The sequence below is a fragment of the Sardina pilchardus genome, chromosome 3, assembly GCF_963854185.1.
Source record: "Sardina pilchardus chromosome 3, fSarPil1.1, whole genome shotgun sequence".
Lineage (NCBI taxonomy): Eukaryota > Metazoa > Chordata > Actinopteri > Clupeiformes > Clupeidae > Sardina > Sardina pilchardus.
The window spans coordinates 10,258,733-10,279,287 of record NC_084996.1 but is presented as its reverse complement, the minus strand read 5'-3'; the positions used below and the strand labels follow the sequence as shown (position 1 = coordinate 10,279,287).

General features: G+C 45.2%; 1 protein-coding gene across 1 annotated transcript; it reads right to left on the bottom strand.

The window, feature by feature from the left end:
- Positions 1-2,146: 2,146 nt before the first annotated feature.
- LOC134076078 (somatostatin receptor type 5-like) lies at positions 2,147-19,729 on the bottom strand. Its single transcript, XM_062531080.1, has 2 exons — positions 19,606-19,729; positions 2,147-4,598 (listed from the first exon to the last, which is right to left on the bottom strand). Exon 2 carries the CDS (start codon positions 4,540-4,542, stop codon positions 2,998-3,000), a length of 1,545 nt encoding a protein of 514 aa, XP_062387064.1. The 5' UTR covers positions 4,543-4,598; positions 19,606-19,729; the 3' UTR covers positions 2,147-2,997.
- Between the last annotated feature and the right edge of the window lie 826 nt (positions 19,730-20,555).

The following is a 20,555-nucleotide window of genomic DNA, read 5'->3' as shown; positions in this document are numbered from 1 at the left end:
AGATAAAAAAGAACAACAACAAAAAAAACAGCAATGCGTGTTGTTGAATTCAACTGCAACTTTCATTTTCATTGCAAAAAAAAAAAAGAAATTTACTTTACTTGAAAATGATTTCCAGTGGACGAAAATCAAGGCAAATGCATTGTTTCAATGCCAAGCATTTCGGGGTGTGGTCATCACATTTCAACACAAGTCCGGGGTGGGAGAGAAACTGAAAAGAAAGAAAAATGAATGCGTGAGCCAAGCCTGAAATGAGATGCTGAGTGTTCTGTGACGTGCACGGGGGGGGGAATGGGCAGCGGGTGCATTTCAATCCTCACAGCAAAATGGCTTTGTTTGCTCAAGAGTTCCACAGAAGCCTTTTGCCGAAGAGAGGGAATAATGGCTCAGTGTTCTAGAAGCCTCCGGCAGTGGTGGTGGTGGTGGTGGTGGCGGTGGTTGCGCAGCTCTGGCCCCTGCTGTGTGCTCCTACCCAACTGTGCGGGGGTGGCACCACCCTCGGGAAGCAAATGGCCCATGATTCATAGAAATGATATGAAAAACTGTCCGATGATACAAATATCAGAGAGAAAAAACACCCACCCACCCACCCTTTACCCCCATGATCTGTGACTGTAAATCTTCTGCAGTGGGCAGCCCCTGGTAAATACAACTACAACCCTTAAACGAGGAGGCATGGTCAGAAAACCAAAAGAATAAATAGCAAAAACATCACAGTTAACATTTTGCTGCTCAACAACTAACAGAGTGACAACAGCAGTATAACACTTCAGAAATACAGAAATACTTCTCGCGCTCCTGTCTCTCACTATTGATTACATGTGAAATCTCTGGAGGTGTGAGCATCTTATGAGCGCTCTACTCCAATATCTAATCATTTGGTCACCTTTTAATCACTTCTCTGTTTTTCTTTCTAAGCCCATCAATGTGTGTGGAGATCCATGTGGGTATATTGCATGTGAGGGGAGGGAGAGAGAGAAAGTAAGTGTGTGTGCGTGTGTGAGAGAGAGAGAGGGAAGGAAAGAGAGAGAGAGTGTGTGGGTGGAGAGGGATGGAGGGATATGAATCCTGGAGGTGGATTCATATTCTCCCTCGCCACCGATTAAATGATTTAGTGTCTTATTTATGGAACTCATAAAAAAACACTTTTACGCTGACATATTTAGCTCCAAACTGTGCCAATAACAGGGACAGGATATCACAACTCTGAGACTGTGTTTGTGCATTTGTGTGTGTGTGTGTGTGTATGTGTGTTTGTGCATTTGTGTGTGTGTGTGTGTGTGTGTGTGTGTGTGTGTGTGTGCGCGTGTGTATGTATTTACTGACCAATGAGGCACTTACGAGACACCCATCCTCCTCAGAGACTCTGGTGTTCTCTCAGTAGGACTTTTTGATTCCTTGCTAAGCAATTTAACATGTACTGCCTACGCTGACTCATGAGAGGTTCTCTGCTGAATGACATATTTATGGGAACATTTCTACATATAAGAATAATACATCTATATACAGGAAATAGGCGGTATAGGTGCATGACACTTCAAAAAGCTACATTAAAGCACTCAAACAGCCTGGACTTTATTCTGGCTCTACAGGAAATCCAGTGGATGACTCAGGGTGACAATTAAACCACAAATGTATTGTTATCGAAATTATATCTTCTATTTCCACTGACAAGAGCTGTTTTTATAATCCATTGTAAAATTCCACAACATTAGGTCCCAAAATAAGCTTAAAATCTCTTCACATTTTCAAAAATATGTACACTAGATGCCAAAGGACCTCCCCCACAAAAAGCATCTATGAACCATGTAAAAACTCCACAGGATAAATGCCTGTCCGCCTTCATCCGCCCAGAAACATCCCTTAAAAATGGATCTGGGATTTTTTCAGCCCATGAAGCTACTTAGAAATCCTGTCCTCGCTAGGCAGGCAAAGTGATGCTGTTTTTAAACGTGGCTAATAAAGTGCTGATAGATGTTATTCACTAGTGTGCAAGTCCTCTGGTGAGCCACCCCAGCAATGAATGCTGCTGCCTCTGCTGCCTGATAGTCTTGTGTGCCGCAGGTGCAAAACCACCTCCCTCCCCTCCCCTCCCCTTCTGCCCTGCTCTGCTCTCGACCACCATAAAAAATCCGCCCGGGTACCAAATATCAGCCATTAAGTGGTGGCGACCGGTAAACACTCGCCGTGCGTCAACAAGGTGCAGCTGCACCTCATTTAGGCTGATTAAAGGCAATGCGGAGGATCGCGGAGCTCGCTCTCACCGCTTTCGGGCACGAATGGAGGGAGAAGGCAAATTTATGACGATGACAAATTTATTCGTGAGTGTCGGAGAGATTTCATACCATCTCTGCGGCATTTGGTAGAACCGCCTTTAAAATGTGTTTTTTGGGGGGGCTAGTCTTTTGTTAAGAAAATGGTTCGCATTGATCATTTCCATGCTTGGTTTGGTTGCTCATCTTTTGTTGAGGAAATGCTTATGTGGGCTGTAAGAGCGATTACGAGCACTTAGTTTTGGATTCACACTGGGATCTCGACAACCAAATAAACCCCTGGGGTCTAAAATCGATATACCTGAGAACACCGCAATGCTCAATTATGGGAGACTGACAGCTAGAGATAAGTTAAACATCCCCACGCCAAATCTAGATAAAGGCACATGCAGTCGCTGTACACATAATGGTTGCATTTTGTCCTCCCTGTGTATGCGTGATGTGTATGTACTCGTCATCTGTTCATTTGTCTTGTAAAGTCACAAAGGGTCACAGTTGGATGTATGCTGTATATTCGAGGGTCAGGCAGTGAGTAATTGCCTCCAAGAGAGATCAGTCTGCCACGCAACAAATATCTTGACATGAACACTGACCTTTTGAAATAAGATAAGTTTTGTTCCGCTATCACTGAAAAACAAAAATGCTCTGAGCAAGTCTGCTGAGGAGTGAAATCAATAATACTGTGAATCTCTTTCAAGTAAGAGCCAGTAACAATGATATCACACTACAAATAGCTGATCTCCAGCAGAGGATTCTTCTCCACCGGTTCCTCTGGCAACGGCTTGACACTTCCGTTTTTAGCTCCATTAAGTAAGGGCGGCACGGTCCCTGGAGGCCCGAAGCCTGGGGCTTTCCCCAGGCAGTCTCCCACCACCGCCGCCCCCCTCCCGTCGGGGGAGATACGCTCCTGCACCTCCGAGGCTGCCACCTTGTCGGAGAGCAGCGCGCACGAGCTCTCGGCCTGCTGCCGGCTGACGTTCCCGTTCCCGTTCCCGTTCTGCGTGACCTTGCAGATCTCCGTCATCTCCGTCACCTCCTCCTGCTCGTCGTCGTCGTCGTCGTCCTCGTCGTCTCCTCCGCCGCGCCGCACCACCCGCCGCAGGCTCTCGCGGGGCATGAGCACGTGGCGCCTCTGCTGCTGCAGCTGCTGCAGCTCTTCGTCCTGCGGCTCGCCGCTCTCCTCCGCCCGCTGCCGCCCGCCTCGCTGCCCGCCCCCGCCGCCGTCGGCCAGGTCGTGGTTGTCCACGCGGCGCGACGAGCGGCACAGCGCCTTGCGGAAGCCCCGCTTGAAGTTCTCCGACATGAAGCCGTAGATGATGGGGTTGGCGCAGCTGTTGGTGTACGCCAGCAGAACCAGGAAGTAGAAGAGGCCCTTGGGCTCCTGGGGCATGGTGATCGTCACGTTGAGGATGTTGAGCGCGTAGAAGGGGAACCAGCAGAACACGAAGACGGCCACCACGATGATCACCATGCGCGTCACCTTGCGCTCGGACTTGCGCCGCTTGGTGGACGTGGCGTGCACCTTCTTGCCCGAGCTGCGGATCTTGACCACGATGAGCAGGTAGCACAGGCTGATGACCACCAGCGGCAGGAAGAAGCCCACGGTGGAGGTGAAGATGATGAAGGCCGTGCCCCACACCTCCCGCGGCTCCGGCCAGAAGATGTTGCAGTGGTTGTTGCGCACGCCGGCGAACACCAGCACCGGCAGCATCACGGCGAAGGAGAGCAGCCACACGGTGGCGTTGACCACCTTGGCCACCTGCGGCCGCCGCCACTTGGCCGAGCGGATGGGGTGCACCACGGCCAGGTAGCGGTCGATGCTCATCACCATCAGGCAGAAGGTGCTGGTGAACTGGTTGATGCAGTCCACCGTCATCACCAGGCGGCACATGAGCGAGCCGAACGGCCAGGCGTGGAGCGCGCTCTGGACGGCCAGGAAGGGCAGGCCCAGCATGAAGAGCTCGTCGGCGATGGCCAGGTTCAGGATGTAGATGTTGGTGACCGTCTCGGTCTTGGAGTAGTGCAGCACGATGTGGATGACCAGCGTGTTGCCGCCCAGGCCGATGACGCACACCACCAGGTAGATGAGCGGGATGACCATGCTGGAGATGGGGTCGCGCGGGGTCGCCGGGACGCAGCCGGTGACGTTGAAGAGGCACGAGCCGTTGGCGCTGTCGTTGAACAGGCCCAGGTCTGGGTAAGGGCCAAATAAGGAGCCGTTGTCCTGGGAGTAGGCTTCAGCGAAAGGGTACGTGGAGGTAAACTCCATGGTGCCTTGCTAACAAGCCAACGGCGATGACCAGTCCTTGGGCTACTTCATTAGTCCTGAGGATTGGAAAAGAAAAATGGTATAAATACAAAGCTACTCATATGCATACACAAGCTATACTGTATAAAAGCTATACATAATATAGTTATACTGTACATACCAGTTAAGTTATATATGAATTTCACTGGGTGAAATGAGGAGAATCAGAAGGCTATGCATAACCAGGTCTAATTGATAATTCATATAACAGAGTGCTTTAAACAGGACCCGTCCCAAATATAAACTAGCTAGTTTTGCTTTCAGGCACCAGCTACAGTAGCGTCACAGGTAAACACTGATAATGTAAGCAGTCAAAGCCTGTCATTTCAGCAGCCATAAAATGCCCCGAAATAATACATTAAAAAAAGTGTCGCTAAAATGACACAGTGATCAAAGGCAAGGAACAACAAGGCAAGGCAAGTGTACACATGACAAAGTGGTTCGATGGAAACAAACAAAAAAAAACCCCACAATTAACTGATAAGAGGGAGTGGATAAGAAAGACACAGACACATGGTGTGGCCGTGGTCGTGGGTCAGACAGGAAACAATTAAGTGAGATGGAGAAGGTTGACTTTGCCCTGAAGTCTGTGTTTGGCTAGCCACAGTGGCTATTGACAACTCAGATAAAATCAACAGCGCATGTTCCCACACACAGACAGCACAGCACAGCTGGTGCTGATAATTGATATTTTATCTGCACCCGGGGTGTGTGGGGAGGCACAAGCGTTTTGTGTCAGTGTGTTAATTAAGTGCACATGTAACGCAAGCGTGGCAGGTTGTGTGTGTGTGTGTGTGTGTGTGTGTGTGTGTGTGTGTGTGTGTATGTGAGTGCGTGCATACATTGTGCGTGTAAGAGAGAAAGAGAGAGAGAGTGAACGACAGACCCAAGTGATCTGGGGTCTACTGATGTATGAAACACAGCTCCGCAAACAAAGTGCTGACGTGTCTGTGTTTGACCTCCTGGAACACTTACACCTGCCTCTCTCCCTTTCTCCCCTACCCATACATGCACCAATACACACACACACACACACACACACACACACACACACACACAGATTTCTTGTATGTGTGACTAAAGACAAGCAAACCTCTTTCTTTCTGTATATTACACAACACACACACACACACACACACACACACACACACACACACACACACACACACACACACACACACACACACACACACACACACACATGTGTGCCAGGGAACATATTAAGAAATATTGAAGAAAAGAATAAATATTGTCCAGATGGTAGACACTTGGGATTGGGTCTATTGCCAACACAATGTAGGAACAAGCTGAAAACATTTGAACAGTTCCAAAAAAAAAAATCTCAAAAGAACATTATACGTTCATGGCTTTTGATTACCAATGATATCTAAAGGATAACAATAAAACTGTAAAATGTGTGATAAGTACCATGAATAAAACAATCAAGCCTGTTGATGCTTTTTATAATGATCACTTTCCACATCTGACTGCTCAAGATATTTTAGCTTGGATGTTAAAAATGTTAGCAATGTTGGCAGTAATTACTTTGTGTGCGTCACTGTAAGCATGCTTAGATGAGGCAATATCAATTGTCTGAAACACGCCCCCACCAGCTGATTTTAGAAGTTGTCTGAAGAAGATGTAAAGCTTCATACATTGACTGTGCAATATCTAAAACAACACATTTAGCTGAGGGTGACATCTGTGCACTGAATTGATCTAAATTAGCAGTTAAGAATTTTGTAAATGGCCAAGCTAACATCCCAGAAAGCATTCAAAACCTTTTAAATTCTAGCCCAATTAAGCCTGATAAAAGCTTGTTAACAGGAGGGTCATTCCGTGTCAAATCACCCAATTTCAGCCAATTTGGAAAGTGACCCTCTCCAAAAAAATCTGAAATAAATCACAGGTGTTTGTAGCCTAGACCTATGCACAAATCTTAAATAGTATGTCTGGATCACTAATGGTTTAAAAACTGCAGCCCTTTGAAGCTTCAAGTCATTTTAAGCATTGTGGTGAACAATCCTTTTTGGTCAACTTGCAACGTTATTGGTTCTTTTGGTATTTCACACACATCAGTGAAACTATGTGAATGGAAGCACATTTTCCTGTTGAATTAAGAAATCTAATCAGATGAGACGTGTCTTGTGTAATTTCCCCTCTGCAAAGCTCTGAAAATGGCTATAAATTCATTATGTGAAAAGACATCATCACCTTTGAAGGCTTCTCATTCGAAAGGTATGTGCCACAAATTTCATCAGGTTTTTTTCCCACTCATATATGGACTATAAGGTCATGTCCATGCATCAACTTTGGTTGTAATCGTTGTCATATTGTCAGAGCATTTTGTTTTAATTGGGCTTGATTTTCAAAAAGCCCATTTTCGTCCTATCATTTCACCATGTGGACAGTTAACAGGATTTTTTTTAATTTTACCATATCACATTCTGTATGTGAGGATCATCTGTCCAAAATGTGGGCTTGTTGCTGAGTTTCTTTATTGGAGATATGATTTTTGGAAAATATTCTCTATAAATCCACTGAACTTGCATTGGATCTGCAGTACCACTTTGCACCACATGGGGTGCTCTTTTAATACAATGGAAGTCAATGGAAGAGTAAGAGATTCACTTGTTTGCTGCACATATCCAATCTAAACACACATTTTATGGTTCATAGTTGAATTTCTCCAAGTAATTATTGCAACATGAACAACATACTACTCATAAATAAATCTTATTTAGAGAAAATAAGCGGATCAAGCAAATTATACACACATAAGACTGACTGGTCATCATACATACAAGATACTTGATGAGTTATCTCCTTTTCATGAATGCGTCTTGGATCCAGGCAATAGCGTTTTGAGCCCTCATACCTTTTGATTAAAACTTTTATGTGATGGAAACATGCATGGTCATCTTCATCAAGTGAAATATCTGCTCTAAACTGCATCTGACGCTTTTTCTGCATCTGATAATGCACTGAATTCTTGAAACCCCTTTTTTCTTGAATATGTTCATGACTTTCATTTTCCAACTTCTATGGTGGTGTAGAAAACTGTTACAAAGATGGCAAGCTAAATCTTCTTGCTGCATGTATGATCAGTCAGTCTTATGTGTGTATATTTAGCTTGATCAGTTTATTTAGCTAAATAAGATTTATTTATGAGTAGTATGTTGTTCATGTTGCAATCATTACTTGGAGCAATTCAACTATGAACCATAAAATGTGTGTTTAGATTGGATATGTGCAGCAAACAAGTGAATCTCTTACTCTTCCATTGACTTCCATTGTATTAAAAGAGCATCCCATGTGGTGCAAAGTAGTACTGCAGATCCAATGCAAGTTCAGTGGATTTATAGAGAATATTTTCCAAAAATCATATCTCCAATAAAGAAACTCAGCAACAAGCCCAAATTTTGGACAGATGATCCTCACATACAGAATGTGATATGGTAAAATTAAAAAAAATCCTGTTAACTGTCCACATGGTGAAATGATAGGACGAAAATGGGCTTTTTGAAAATCAAGCCCAATTAAAACAAAATGCTCTGACAATATGACAACGATTACAACCAAAGTTGATGCATGGACATGACCTTATAGTCCATATATGAGTGGGAAAAAAACCTGATGAAATTTGTGGCACATACCTTTCGAATGAGAAGCCTTCAAAAGTGATGATGTCTTTTCACATAATGAATTTATAGCCATTTTCAGAGCTTTGCAGAGGGGAAATTACACAAGACACGTCTCATCTGATTAGATTTCTTAATTCAACAGGAAAATGTGCTTCCATTCACATAGTTTCACTGATGTGTGTGAAATACCAAAAGAACCAATAACGTTGCAAGTTGACCAAAAAGGATTGTTCACCACAATGCTTAAAATGACTTGAAGCTTCAAAGGGCTGTAGATTTTAAACCATTAGTGATCCAGGTATACTATTTCAGATTTGTGCATAGGTCTAGTCTACAAACACCTGTGATTTATTTCAGATTTTTTCGGAGAGGGTCACTTTCCGGCACTGGGTGATTTGACACGGAATGACCCAGGAGTCTTTTATACTGCTGGTAAGGCAGTGCTGTGAGAAACTGTTCTTCATTTTGTTAGCGTGTTCTCTTCCAGAGTATGTGGCCAGACTTGCAAGTGTCTTTATCTGTCTTTCATAAGAACATCTATTTGAGAATGATCCTAAAACAAGTTCATTATGAAAGCTCAATAAGTGGACCCTAGTGTTGAACTCCTGTAACACAAGGAAGTGTGATGGAGCCAGGAAAATTGGTCTACATTAGGCTGAATAATTACTGTGCTTCACTTAACTGTCCTCAAACAGAATATAACAGTGCTGTTATAAAAATGTCACAACATATTGCGATTATGTTCAGCGACATGCCGAGATTGGTGTGCGGTTCAGATACTATCATTCTAGTCTTGTGAACATGTGTACAGAATTCAGATATGGCATGTATTATACAATATCTGTTGAGTCTACAGAGATTATTTGTCAATAGATATAACTTGAGATGAAGACTTAGAGCGAAAACGCAGGACAAAAGAGAAGCACATCACAATGTCAAAAGTGAAAAAAAATCTGTGTGGCCGACCAACCCTCTCTCCGAAGTAGCGTCATTTTGATTCGGCTGGAGCTGACCCTGACAGACACTGGCTAGGTCAAACCTAAAGGCCTAATCACTGTGAACTGACCAATTTTGGACTTCAAGAAGCTGGTTCAAATTAGGGCACGAAGCTTGAAAGAGCATATGGGTGCTTTCATCTGCTCTCATCACGTTTGTATGCTTTGATGCTCAGGTGAATCTTAAGCTCACATCAAAGTGTAAGATGGTGATGGCAATTTTCATTATCTGAATCTCTGAACATCGGAAAGCCCTTGGCGGTCTGAATGGGCTGAGCTATTTGCTGCTGTTCTGTTGTGGTGTGTGATTCATTAACAGTGATGAGTACACAATGAGAAATGCACACTGACTGATCAATGGACATATCTGTAGTCAACAAACACATTCTTACAAACAGTGCACACACACACACACACACACACACACACACACCCACACACACCCACACACACACGATTACAATGTCTTTTTTATGTACACTGACCATGAATAACACTGCCATATATGCAATCTCTCAACATGCAAAATATCTGTCTTGCTATGTAATCAGTTCCCCATTCACTGATCATAGTAAAACAAAATATGAAGCTGTTACGGTATATAAGCCTACATTTACACCAAATTGATTCAATTCTTAGGAAAAAAAGGTGCTGTGTATGGTTCTATTGCATGTTCGTTTATATGGCACCCCTAAATGGTTCTTTAAACTATTCTGAAGGGTTCATCAAAGGAACCCCTAGGGGATCTTTAAAACCTGCATGGTTCTATATAGCACCCCCAAGAACCCCTTTTTTAGATAGATAAAAGGGGTTATGACAGGATTCCACGCAAACATGATCTCTTGCCAGTCTCTCTCTTTGCTTCCACTTGCATGACTCAGAGTCACAATCCAACAAATGACCTGAACTCGTCTCCATTAGACAGAAAGGATTTCATTTGTCAGGACAAATCAGCTGTGAACAAAAAGCAAACAAGAAGATAATAAGTTGATTTTCCAGACGTTTTCCAGCATAAAAAAATGGATGTTTCTTTTCTCCATTCAGTTTTAACAGAATAAGAAAAAAAAAACCCAGAAGCTTAAAAACATGCCTCAACGCTCAACTGATTTTTCTTGAGAAACAGCTCCTTTCTAAAAATCCTGCATTGTGACTGACTGAGGAAATTCAATAACCATTGCTCTGTGAAATCCAATGCCACACACCTTATGAAGAGAACACACGTCACACACGTATCGTTATATCACTCACGGCTTTGAAATACCTCACAAAAGTATGGCATGTAAATGGCACTGGTTAAATAAGTACACATCCCAGACTGGCGGCGTGGTCGTGCCGTGCGCAGCGCGGCGGCACAATCTCCTGGAATTCACAAGCCAGCAAGCTCCATTCAGGCTCGCGTCCTTCCTAAGGCTCGCCTAAGGCCCAGCCGGATGAATGCCTTATCTTAACAAGCCTCACAGATGCGGCACTCAGAACAACATTTCAATTTGTGTGGAGGACAGGAGGACAGGAGGAAGGGGGGAGGGGGAGGAGAGGGGGAGGAGAGGAGAGGGGGAGGAGGAGGAGGAGGAGGAGGTGGAGGTGGAGGGAGCAGCGGTCCCCTGGCATACAAATGACTGTGGCACTTCTCCTGCTGCTGCCGCTGCTGTTGATCAGCCTCTGTCTCGGGGCGGCACTCAGGGGAGTCGTCCATCGAGCTGCAGAGGAGCACTCATTAAGTCGGGAGACAGCGGCCCTGTGGCATGTGGCGGCGTGGAGATGATTGTGCCTCTGAGAGAGAAAAAGAAGAATCCAATCCGGCCCCCCTGCACACACACACACACACACACCCACACACACGCACACACACACACACACATACTGTACACACACATACACATACACATACACACACAACACACACACACACATACACACACACACACACACACACACACACACACACACACACACACATACTGTACACACACACACACATACACATACACACACAACAACACACACACACACCCTTCACGACAATCTTGGAAACTACAGAGAAGTCGATGCGCATCCGCAGGCAGCGTTGTCAGTCTTTCCAACACGAGCCTCTCATCCAGCAGCACAAAATAATTTAAGTGAAGTTCAGACTTCCCACTGAGCGGGCGCACAGAGCACACACACGGGCTGAGGCCTCTCGTAAACCGAACGGACGGAATACAAAACAGATATGATTGATGATGCAACTTGTTTGCGCAATCACACTTGGCACCTAAAGGCAGTATGGCAGAGCCGAACGACACTTAATGCGAGAAGTGCCAGTCTACAGACACACTGTCCCACTCAACTCTGCCACCAGACTCCACCAGAGTTGACAGGTACGGTACACACACAACCGGCAAACACCTCCCACGAGTCACGCACCGGGAATCACATTCCGAGGCCACCCCTCGCCGCCTCCATCCGACCTCTATTGTAAATAACATCAAGTCAATATTCCCACAGCAGCAGGCCCGCGGCAGGCTGAGACAACACTGCTGGCTCTCCGGTGTGCTTGTTGACAAACGGCACCAGGAGGCTCTGCCAACACCGCCTGCAGATCACATGACTGATCGGCCAATCAGGCGCTAGCGGCTCCCGGTGTGCCACCTGCCACCCGGAGCATCTCTCTCTCTCTCTCTCTCTCTCTCTCTCTCTCTCTCGGCAAGCAGTCTGTCTCTCTTTCTCTCCTCAGCTCTCGGGTGCCATTTGATATGGCGCCACCCTTTGATGCCAGCTTGACTCTTTGACGCTCTTTGATTAGGAAGAGGAGCCCGCCGGCCCTGGCTGTCATTCTGACAGATCCTCCTCACCCTCTGTCTATCTCTCTCTCTTCCTCTCTCTCTCTCTCTCTGTCTCCTTCCATCCTCTCCTACCTCCTCTCGTCTTCAAAAAGTCATCCCTCCCTCACGACCTGCTCTGCGCTCATTTGTCCCATTTGTGTCTGGAAAAGAGGACTCTAAAAACATCGTCTCTTGTCAACAGTCTAGTTCCCCGCGCCCCCTCATACATCTCTTGTTGCCGCTCAATCTTTGACTCAACTCCGAGAGAGTGACACGGTTGTATTATTCATTACGGGGTGGTGGACCTCCTCGGAGTGTTACACAACCTCTTAGTCAGAAGACTGTCTTTGCCCATGTTGGAGCTGAAGCGAGAACAGCTCCATCATGGCTCAAGATCTGCTCGGTAGGTTTCAAATGCAGCTCAGCTGATTAGTGGAAATGTCAGAGGAAAGGGCATGCATACCTGTTAACCCTCCCTCGCACCCTCCATCCCTCGCTCCCTCCCTCCATCTCTCGCTCCCTCGTTCCCTCTCTGAATGTTGTTTTTATCCCTCACAGTGAACATGAGATTATCATGATCACGTCCAAGGATCATAATGCATCTCTGCGGCCCACTCTATTATTGCAGCCGTGGTGGAGGAGCAGCAATCATGCGCTGTGTAAGTCACTCTCCTTTCAAAAGAACTCGCCAATTTCCTCTCTTTGGTAAACAGTGTTTGTGTAATGCCTGCAGCCTTTTCTTGTCCGAACTTCATGAGATCCCATCCTTAAGTTTAAAACGGGAGCCGTGAAGCAGCGGTACAGTACGTCTCATCTTGATTTCAGTTCACCTTTCACAATACCCTGGGGGCTGGGCGGGGGATGTGCTGTAATTATAGAACACTTTTCCACCAAAAAAAGAAAGAGACATAGATCGGAGAGAAGAAATGTCTGGTGCGTCTGAGGTGGCTTATCAGTGAAATAAGACGAGCCAAATCACGGCATTCTCAGCTGGAACAATGGGTGGCTAGGTGGGAGTATCCTGTTCCTGTCGTGAAAAGAAATGGCTGTAAAATGTCCCCCTACCCTCCCACACACACACACCCTCTCTCTCTATATCTGTCACACACACACATACACACACATGCTCTGCGACTTTATCATGAAAATGATTGTTCTCAGCCTTCTGCTGAACCTGGCCGTTGCAGTAACCTTGCTGTTGTCAATGATGTAAAAGCCAAAAGCATTCCTTCCTGAAATCATCTGCAAGCGCGCGTGCATGCACACGCACGCACGCACGCACACACACACACACACACACACACACACACACACACACACACACACACACACACACACACACACACACACACACACACACACACACACAAACAAACATGGATAATGACATACAGTAAAGCGCTTTTTCAGATGTGACCTTCAAAGATAATCTATTCACCTCCTGTCAAACAACAAACACTTTTCAGAGCACCTCTATTGGACTTGGAAACTTCCTTCAGCTCTCATTCAACCAAACACAGTTGTTTTTAATCTTGTGTGTGCAATTCATTTCACTTTTGTATTGAAGTTAATGGGCTGAGCCATGAATGTCAATAAATGGTTATCTGGCTAGATAGAGAAACAATGTTGGGCTGGAGTTGGTACTGAAATCGAGGGTAGCATTTTAATTCAGACAGACCACATGGTCTAGCCACCTATCAGCCATCAGCTTGACCAACACCAACTGAAGTTGCATGATAAAAGGAAGGAGGGTCTGTCCTGCCGTTCCCTTTCATCCGCTCACTCCACATCACCCATCAAGAGCTCCAGAGCAACACTTAACTATACCTACTATACTAGCATGACAAGAAGCCCCCTGTACTAAGCCATTCAGCCAAACATAATTGCCAGCCTACTCCTCTAGAATTATTATTATACGAGACGAGAGTGGTCCTGATTGAAATATCTCACACAATCCATTAACCAGGTGTGCAGGAACTGCCTGACAGAACTGTCATTACACACCTGGCAATGTCAAGTGCACATATTCAGATCTGCTCGGGACGTGAACAAGATGTGAATACAAACTTGCATAAAAAAAATCGCAATCCGTCCTACGCACCCTTTAAACTGCCATTTCATACTGCATTTTGGCTTGGCAGTGAGGCATTTTGAAGGCGCCATTCAAGTCGCTCAGCGATAATATCGCCAGTTGGTTGAAAAAAAAAAAAAAAAAAAGGAAAAACAAGTCGAGATGCCTTGAAGGAACTATGTGAAATATACACTACAGATGTCAAAACAAAACCGTGGCTCTATTGTGAGAGCTCCTCTCGTGTCAAAAGGACCGGTGTGTGGGTGTCTCACCTAGAGTGCTCTGAGCAAGAGTAAGCTACAGTACAGAGAAACTGAACAAAAAATTGAGCGCAATTCTCTAGTCAGCGTGATGCGGCGCCCTCGTCTGCAATGACTTCTACTGACCGTAGGACTATAAATAGCAGCACTGAGCATACAGTACATGAGCTCCATCCAAAGTAAGCAGAGGAAAAAAAAAAAACAAGAGCGATTCTTGGTAATTCCGAGCCTTTGTGCTCGCTGATACAGAGGCACAGATAGAAGTTTGCTCCCCCCTCTCTGACTGATAAATGTCTGCCAGTTTCCCAGAGGGCACAATCAACTAATTGGATATTTTTCCGTCCAACAGTTTGGGACGCAGCAGGGGGCAATAAATCTAGGCAAAGTCACTGACCGACCCTCTTTGTTTGCACGTGTGGCTCGCCCTAATGAAATCTGGTCCATCAAGCGCTGTAGCCAGCCACACACAAGCTGGGTCAATGCTCGACATTTATTCTGAGAGGCTGTTGGTTCAATAGGGCTCCGGCTAACAATTATTTACATAGTTGATTAATCTGTCTAATTCATCTGTCTAATTAATGTATTTTATAGATTAATCAATGAATTGTGTGATTGATAAATGTCAGAAAATCAGTGAACAAAAATGTGATCATTATTCCCCAAAACTAAGCTTTCTCCTCAAATGCCTTATTTTGTCCACAAAAAAATGAAAGATATTTCATTTTCTGTCATAGAGTACAGTTTTACGAAGCTACAGTACAAGCAGAGAATTCAGAGGTAAAATGGCCCAAACTAGTCAGCACCATCTGCTGCTATAATGGTTGATCAATTTACAAGTTCATTTCAAATGTGTCAATTCATTGATTAATCATTTATCAACTAAATTAAATGTTGCAGCTCTAAAGTCCAGTGCAGCAGAAGTGATTCTAGAGTATAGACTTCATGTATGGAGACAAGGCAGTATTGAGGGACAGGAAGTCAGTGGGAGAGATATTTGGAGCGGGGCTCTGAATCCTCCTGTGCTCCTGAAGCACTTGCACCCACCCATAGGAATGGAGGCTACTGGCTACTGCTTGCACCAGCGCTCTCCTGAAGTGATTGTGGAGTTGAGGCAGGATGAATCCCCCAGCTGCCAGAAGTGGAGCAGACAAGGGAGACGACTCAGTAATAGCAATGTGTGTGTGTGTGTGTGTGTGTGTGTGTGAGGGGTGTGTGTGTGTGTGTGTGTGGGGGGGGGGGGTAGCTGTCACTCAAAAGGCCCTCACTCACTGGGATCAACGGGCTGGCAGCTCTACTCGGTACACCACAAAGCTTTTGAACTTGTGAAGGCACACACATACCGCATGCACACACACACACACACACACACATGCATGTATTTCCTGTCTTGCACATACACACACACACACACACACACACACACACACACAGATGATATGCACTGACCTGTATGTACAGACATGCAAAACATAGTACACTCTCTCTCTCTCTCACACACACACACACACACACACCCACATACACACACACACACACACACACACACACACACACACACACACACACACACACACACACACACACACACACACACACACACACACACACACACACACACACACACACACACACCTATACTTGCCACCCTTACTGGGAATAGACAGTTTTTCCACCACACATAAAAATGAAACAGCTCCTCGAGAGAAAAGCGTGATTTGTCAGTAATTACTCTGTCGTATCACACTCAGGGTGCCGTGGCAGCTGCCTGTGCCACTGCCTCTGTCCCAGACTTCTGTGATAGCGGCACACTGGCACTCACACACAGTCTGTCACCTGAGCACCGCCGCTATACTGAGGATGACAGCGGCTTGGCAGGAGTTAGGGATCCACTCTCGTTAGAGGCAACAGTGAAATGTTTGAGGACAACAAAAAAGAGAGAAAGAAAGAAAGAAAAAGAAAAAGAATAGAAGAATGAGTGACTGAAACCAAAAGACGTGACGCAAGGCGCACAAGGTCATTCCAGTATGGGGGGAGTGGCACTTGCCTGACTGCTGTTTGAAGAACTTATCAGCATTTAGCGCTCATAGCAATTCTCTCTGTAAACCCCTTTCTCTCCCTCTCTCTGTGAGCAGGTTCACTCTCGAACACCATTTTTGCATTAGGTCTCGCATCTGTGAGAACTGTTGCTAAAATGTTAGTGCTCGGTTGTCATTAGACTTTCTAATTTCCAGGGGAAATGCTACAATTATATTCTCCCCTCCATTATAAGCCTCTACTAATTAGAACATGGGAGTCCACACACCACACTGTTCTGGCACTCTCGCATGCTTGTGTGTCTTGAAAAACACTGGCGTTGCTGTGTAAAATGCCACCAAATCTCTCAGAGCCGTGACGCAAGTTGTGTATAATTCTAGATGGCATACTTATGTCTCATGCAGAGATCCCTTCTCTGGTCGGCGACAAGCAGTCATTGTTGGAGGCATTTCAAGGGCGGTATTGTTGATCTACCCACCAGTTTCACAGCATCATACGTCTTTAGCGAGAACTTGGAGTGAGTTTATGCAAACATGTTTCAATTTCCAACATGCACTTGGGGTCAAGGGTACTAAATGTACAGTACATATGTACACAGTGTAAGAATCCTTTGCACAAGATAATGCTCAATAAATGATTTACCCCTCCATGGGCTTATTAGAGTATCGAGAGACAATGAATAAAAAATGATGAACGAGGTGACCTTGCACATCGCAATATGAATATCTGGTTCTGGGGTATTCATTTTGATTGTTATTCAATCAGCAACGCCCGAAGCTTCAAAGTAAAATAACATTCTGTCTTGGGAGAGACGGGAACAAAATTAAACCTGCCTCTGGTGAGAACGGGGCCCCCTCCAAATCTGCGCCTCGATAAAGCGCACACGTCTCTAATGCATCTCCACATTATCTCTGGAGTGCTTTTGGCTCGGGCCACCTTCCCCACATGATATCGGGCTTCATCTCTCGGCTTTCTCATTCTCTTTCTGCACCCCCAAACACACACACACACACACATACACACACACACACCACTCCACCGCTCTCCTCGTCTGCTCTCGCCCATTTCAAAGTGACTGTAAAGATGCCGCGAGAGACAGCGTAGAGACGGTGACCATGAAAAAAACACACACATACATCAGAGGAGATAAACGTGAAACCTTATTTTCTGCCTCTCTGGTTCTCACTTCAGTATCTCCAGTCTCTCTCCCCCCCCTTGCATTCGGCTCTGTCTCTCATCTCTCCTCAGCATCTTCAAACATTCTTAGGTGCAGCTGAAACGAGTGGAAAACAAGAGTGGCTGTTTGATGCCTCGGTCTTTAGACACTCTTAGGGTCTGCTGCTCTGCTGCTCTGTTGTCTGTGTCCTTATCGGAGTTCCACTTCTGGAACTGCCAATTAACCAGCTTGTTTAAAACAAACAGACAATCAGCGCAATGTTAATGTTATAGACATGCTGCTGAAGCATGCATTTCTGAATTTCTTCTGTTTTTTGTTTGTTTGGGTTTTTTTTTAACGAAGAAACAAATAATCAGTGTGATATCATATGCTTGTTATCTCTTCTGAAGAGCAATCGGAAGAAAAAAACTTGACATGTTTTTTTTTGCGCGAAGACTTTCTGGGTGAGCTAAATGCAGGGTGTTGACAGCTGGAACGCTTTTGGACAGCATATTATACACAAAACGTGCATAGGAGGTGACAGGTGGCAAAGCCGTGGGAGTAGAAGCAAGCTATTCTTCTGGTGAGAAAGCTGTGAAAGGCCTGTGAAGGTGTGAGGAGCATATGTGGTCGTGGGTGCCCAAGTCACGCTACATTATTCGCCCATGATGTGAGAACCCTGGGGGAGGGCACCTATGGAATTCTACAGACTCGGAGTTGTGGGTGTACATACACACACATTTACATTTCTATATGTTCAAGTCCAACCTCATATGACCCCCCCATGCCTCCCCCCCCCCCCCCCCCCCCCCCACACACACACACACTAATACACATGTACATACTTAACATTGACTTTTACCAGAGATGTATATTATATGATTTCTTGTTGGTGTAAGATTGAGTGTTCTTATCCTTCATGTGGACAGGCCCTCACAGATGTGCATATAACAAGGCATGATCTCACCCACAATGCGATTAGACTACGGGGTTGGGGGATGTTCTCTTGCAGTAATTCACAAGACAGACGAGCAAAAACAGTGGAGAGGAGCCGCGCGCGCACACTCTCTCTGCCTATTAAGGTTGTGAATGAGTGCGCTTCAGGTGAACCTGCATGCTCAGGACTGGCCGAGTGGGTGGCCATCTGAAGGAAGGAAGCCATAGATCCCAAGGAGCTGCTAATTAGCGTGGGCGGATAGCCACACCGGGGTCCTGTTTTTAATCATCCCTCCTCTACCGTCCCCCCCCGAACCCTCCCCACCGAACCTCACCCCGCAGTGCTGAGGGCACAAACCAACGCTAATGTATTCATGAGCTCTCTCTCTCTCTTTCCTCCCCTCTTCTCTTTCTCTCTCCCTTTCTCTATTGACCCCTCGCTTCTGTGGCTGCGTATCTTTTTCCGCTGTGTTTCTACTTCTAAAACATGAGAGAATGCATACTCAGTGTCAGAGGACTGAAGGATGCTGTCTCCAAGATATGCACGCATAAAAGACATGACTGACACTGAAGAGTAAGACTAAAGTAGTAGATGCCTTCATATAAAAAAAGAATGATGCACACTTGTCCAGGATCAGCTTTCTCAACATGTTGATGTTGGAATATATGCCATTAATATGAAATATCTGTGAACGTGAATGTGGATCATAACTTGCATGCAAAACATTCTAGAAATAGTCTGTTTGTGACTGTCCATGAATTACACAGTTTAACACATGTACCTCCACACTGTGCCTCTTCATTTCACACTGGCTGCACAGAGTGGTTTGCTGGCCTGTGTTTAAATCACACTTGACCAGCACTTCACTTCCACTCCTGATTGAGGGACTCACTCTCTGAGACTCAGTTACTGTGGTGGGATCCACATCAAGCAGATAAAGTGTCCTATTTTAAATCCAAAAAAGTATCCTACTTTAAGCAAGTCACCCATGGTCACAGATATACACATATGTGGAATGTATCCTATTTCGTTGTAAAATGAAGACTATAGGTTTGACAGTGGGAAAAGGCTACTCCAGTACTCAGGTTTTCGTGCATAAATAAGACAATATTGAAACGTATCTTACCTGGAACTGTTACTGAAAAGCAGATCTTGGAAATGTGCTTTGAAGATATCCAAAGAATTATGAAAAAGTGGACAACGTTCGGAATGCGAGCGCCATGCAATTCTTTACTTGACAGTTAAAATCTGTACAGCTTTCAACAAAACCTAAATCAATTGCTACTGCCTCACTCAGCTGGACATATGTTCTTCAGTCATTTGGACTCGGAGCCCGACTTACATTGCCTCAGTACAACTCGTTTGCAATGTGCCACCGCAAACCGTATGGCACGGGAAGTCCTTGGCTCAACATTACATCGCTCTACGCCATCGCTAGGCTGTAACCAGGTAACGCATATGAAAGGAGACGCCCCAGAGAGAAGCAGGAGGTGTTGAATCTACTCGCTGTTCTGTAAACTGTTTACGAGGAAACAATGCGCGCGTAACAAACAATATGCACGAGCCAAGGTACAAAACTTTTATCTCCCTACTGATGTCAGTGAACGCTGGCGTTTATTGCGTTTCGTAGGTTACGTCTGAGGAAAGTAAATGTTAATGCCAGTCGAGGTGCAGAGTCGCAATCCGCACATAGAATGTATGTGGGATGTGATTACGCACGAGGCAGTGTGCTCTGGGGAAAGAAAAAACAACATAACTTCAATTCCGCTGTTGCGTAGAAATCCGTTTTACACTCAAAAAACCCTCCTTTCTACAAATGTAAAATGTTTTGCTAAGTAGTTTCACCCTACTCCACATTTGTGCACATGTCTACATTTCTTTATGTTATAAAAAATATCCCAGCAGCTTCGATAATAGCCATTGGCTTGTGTCATTCTTATAAAAACCAACACATTGACTTTTCCCTCATGTCAGAGCCCTGACAGACGAATTATGACAGATCTTAATGAAAAATCTGTATCGTTCAGAGTGTCTAGTTTTGGTGTTTTTTCTTTATTTTTTTTAATGAGAAGGGCA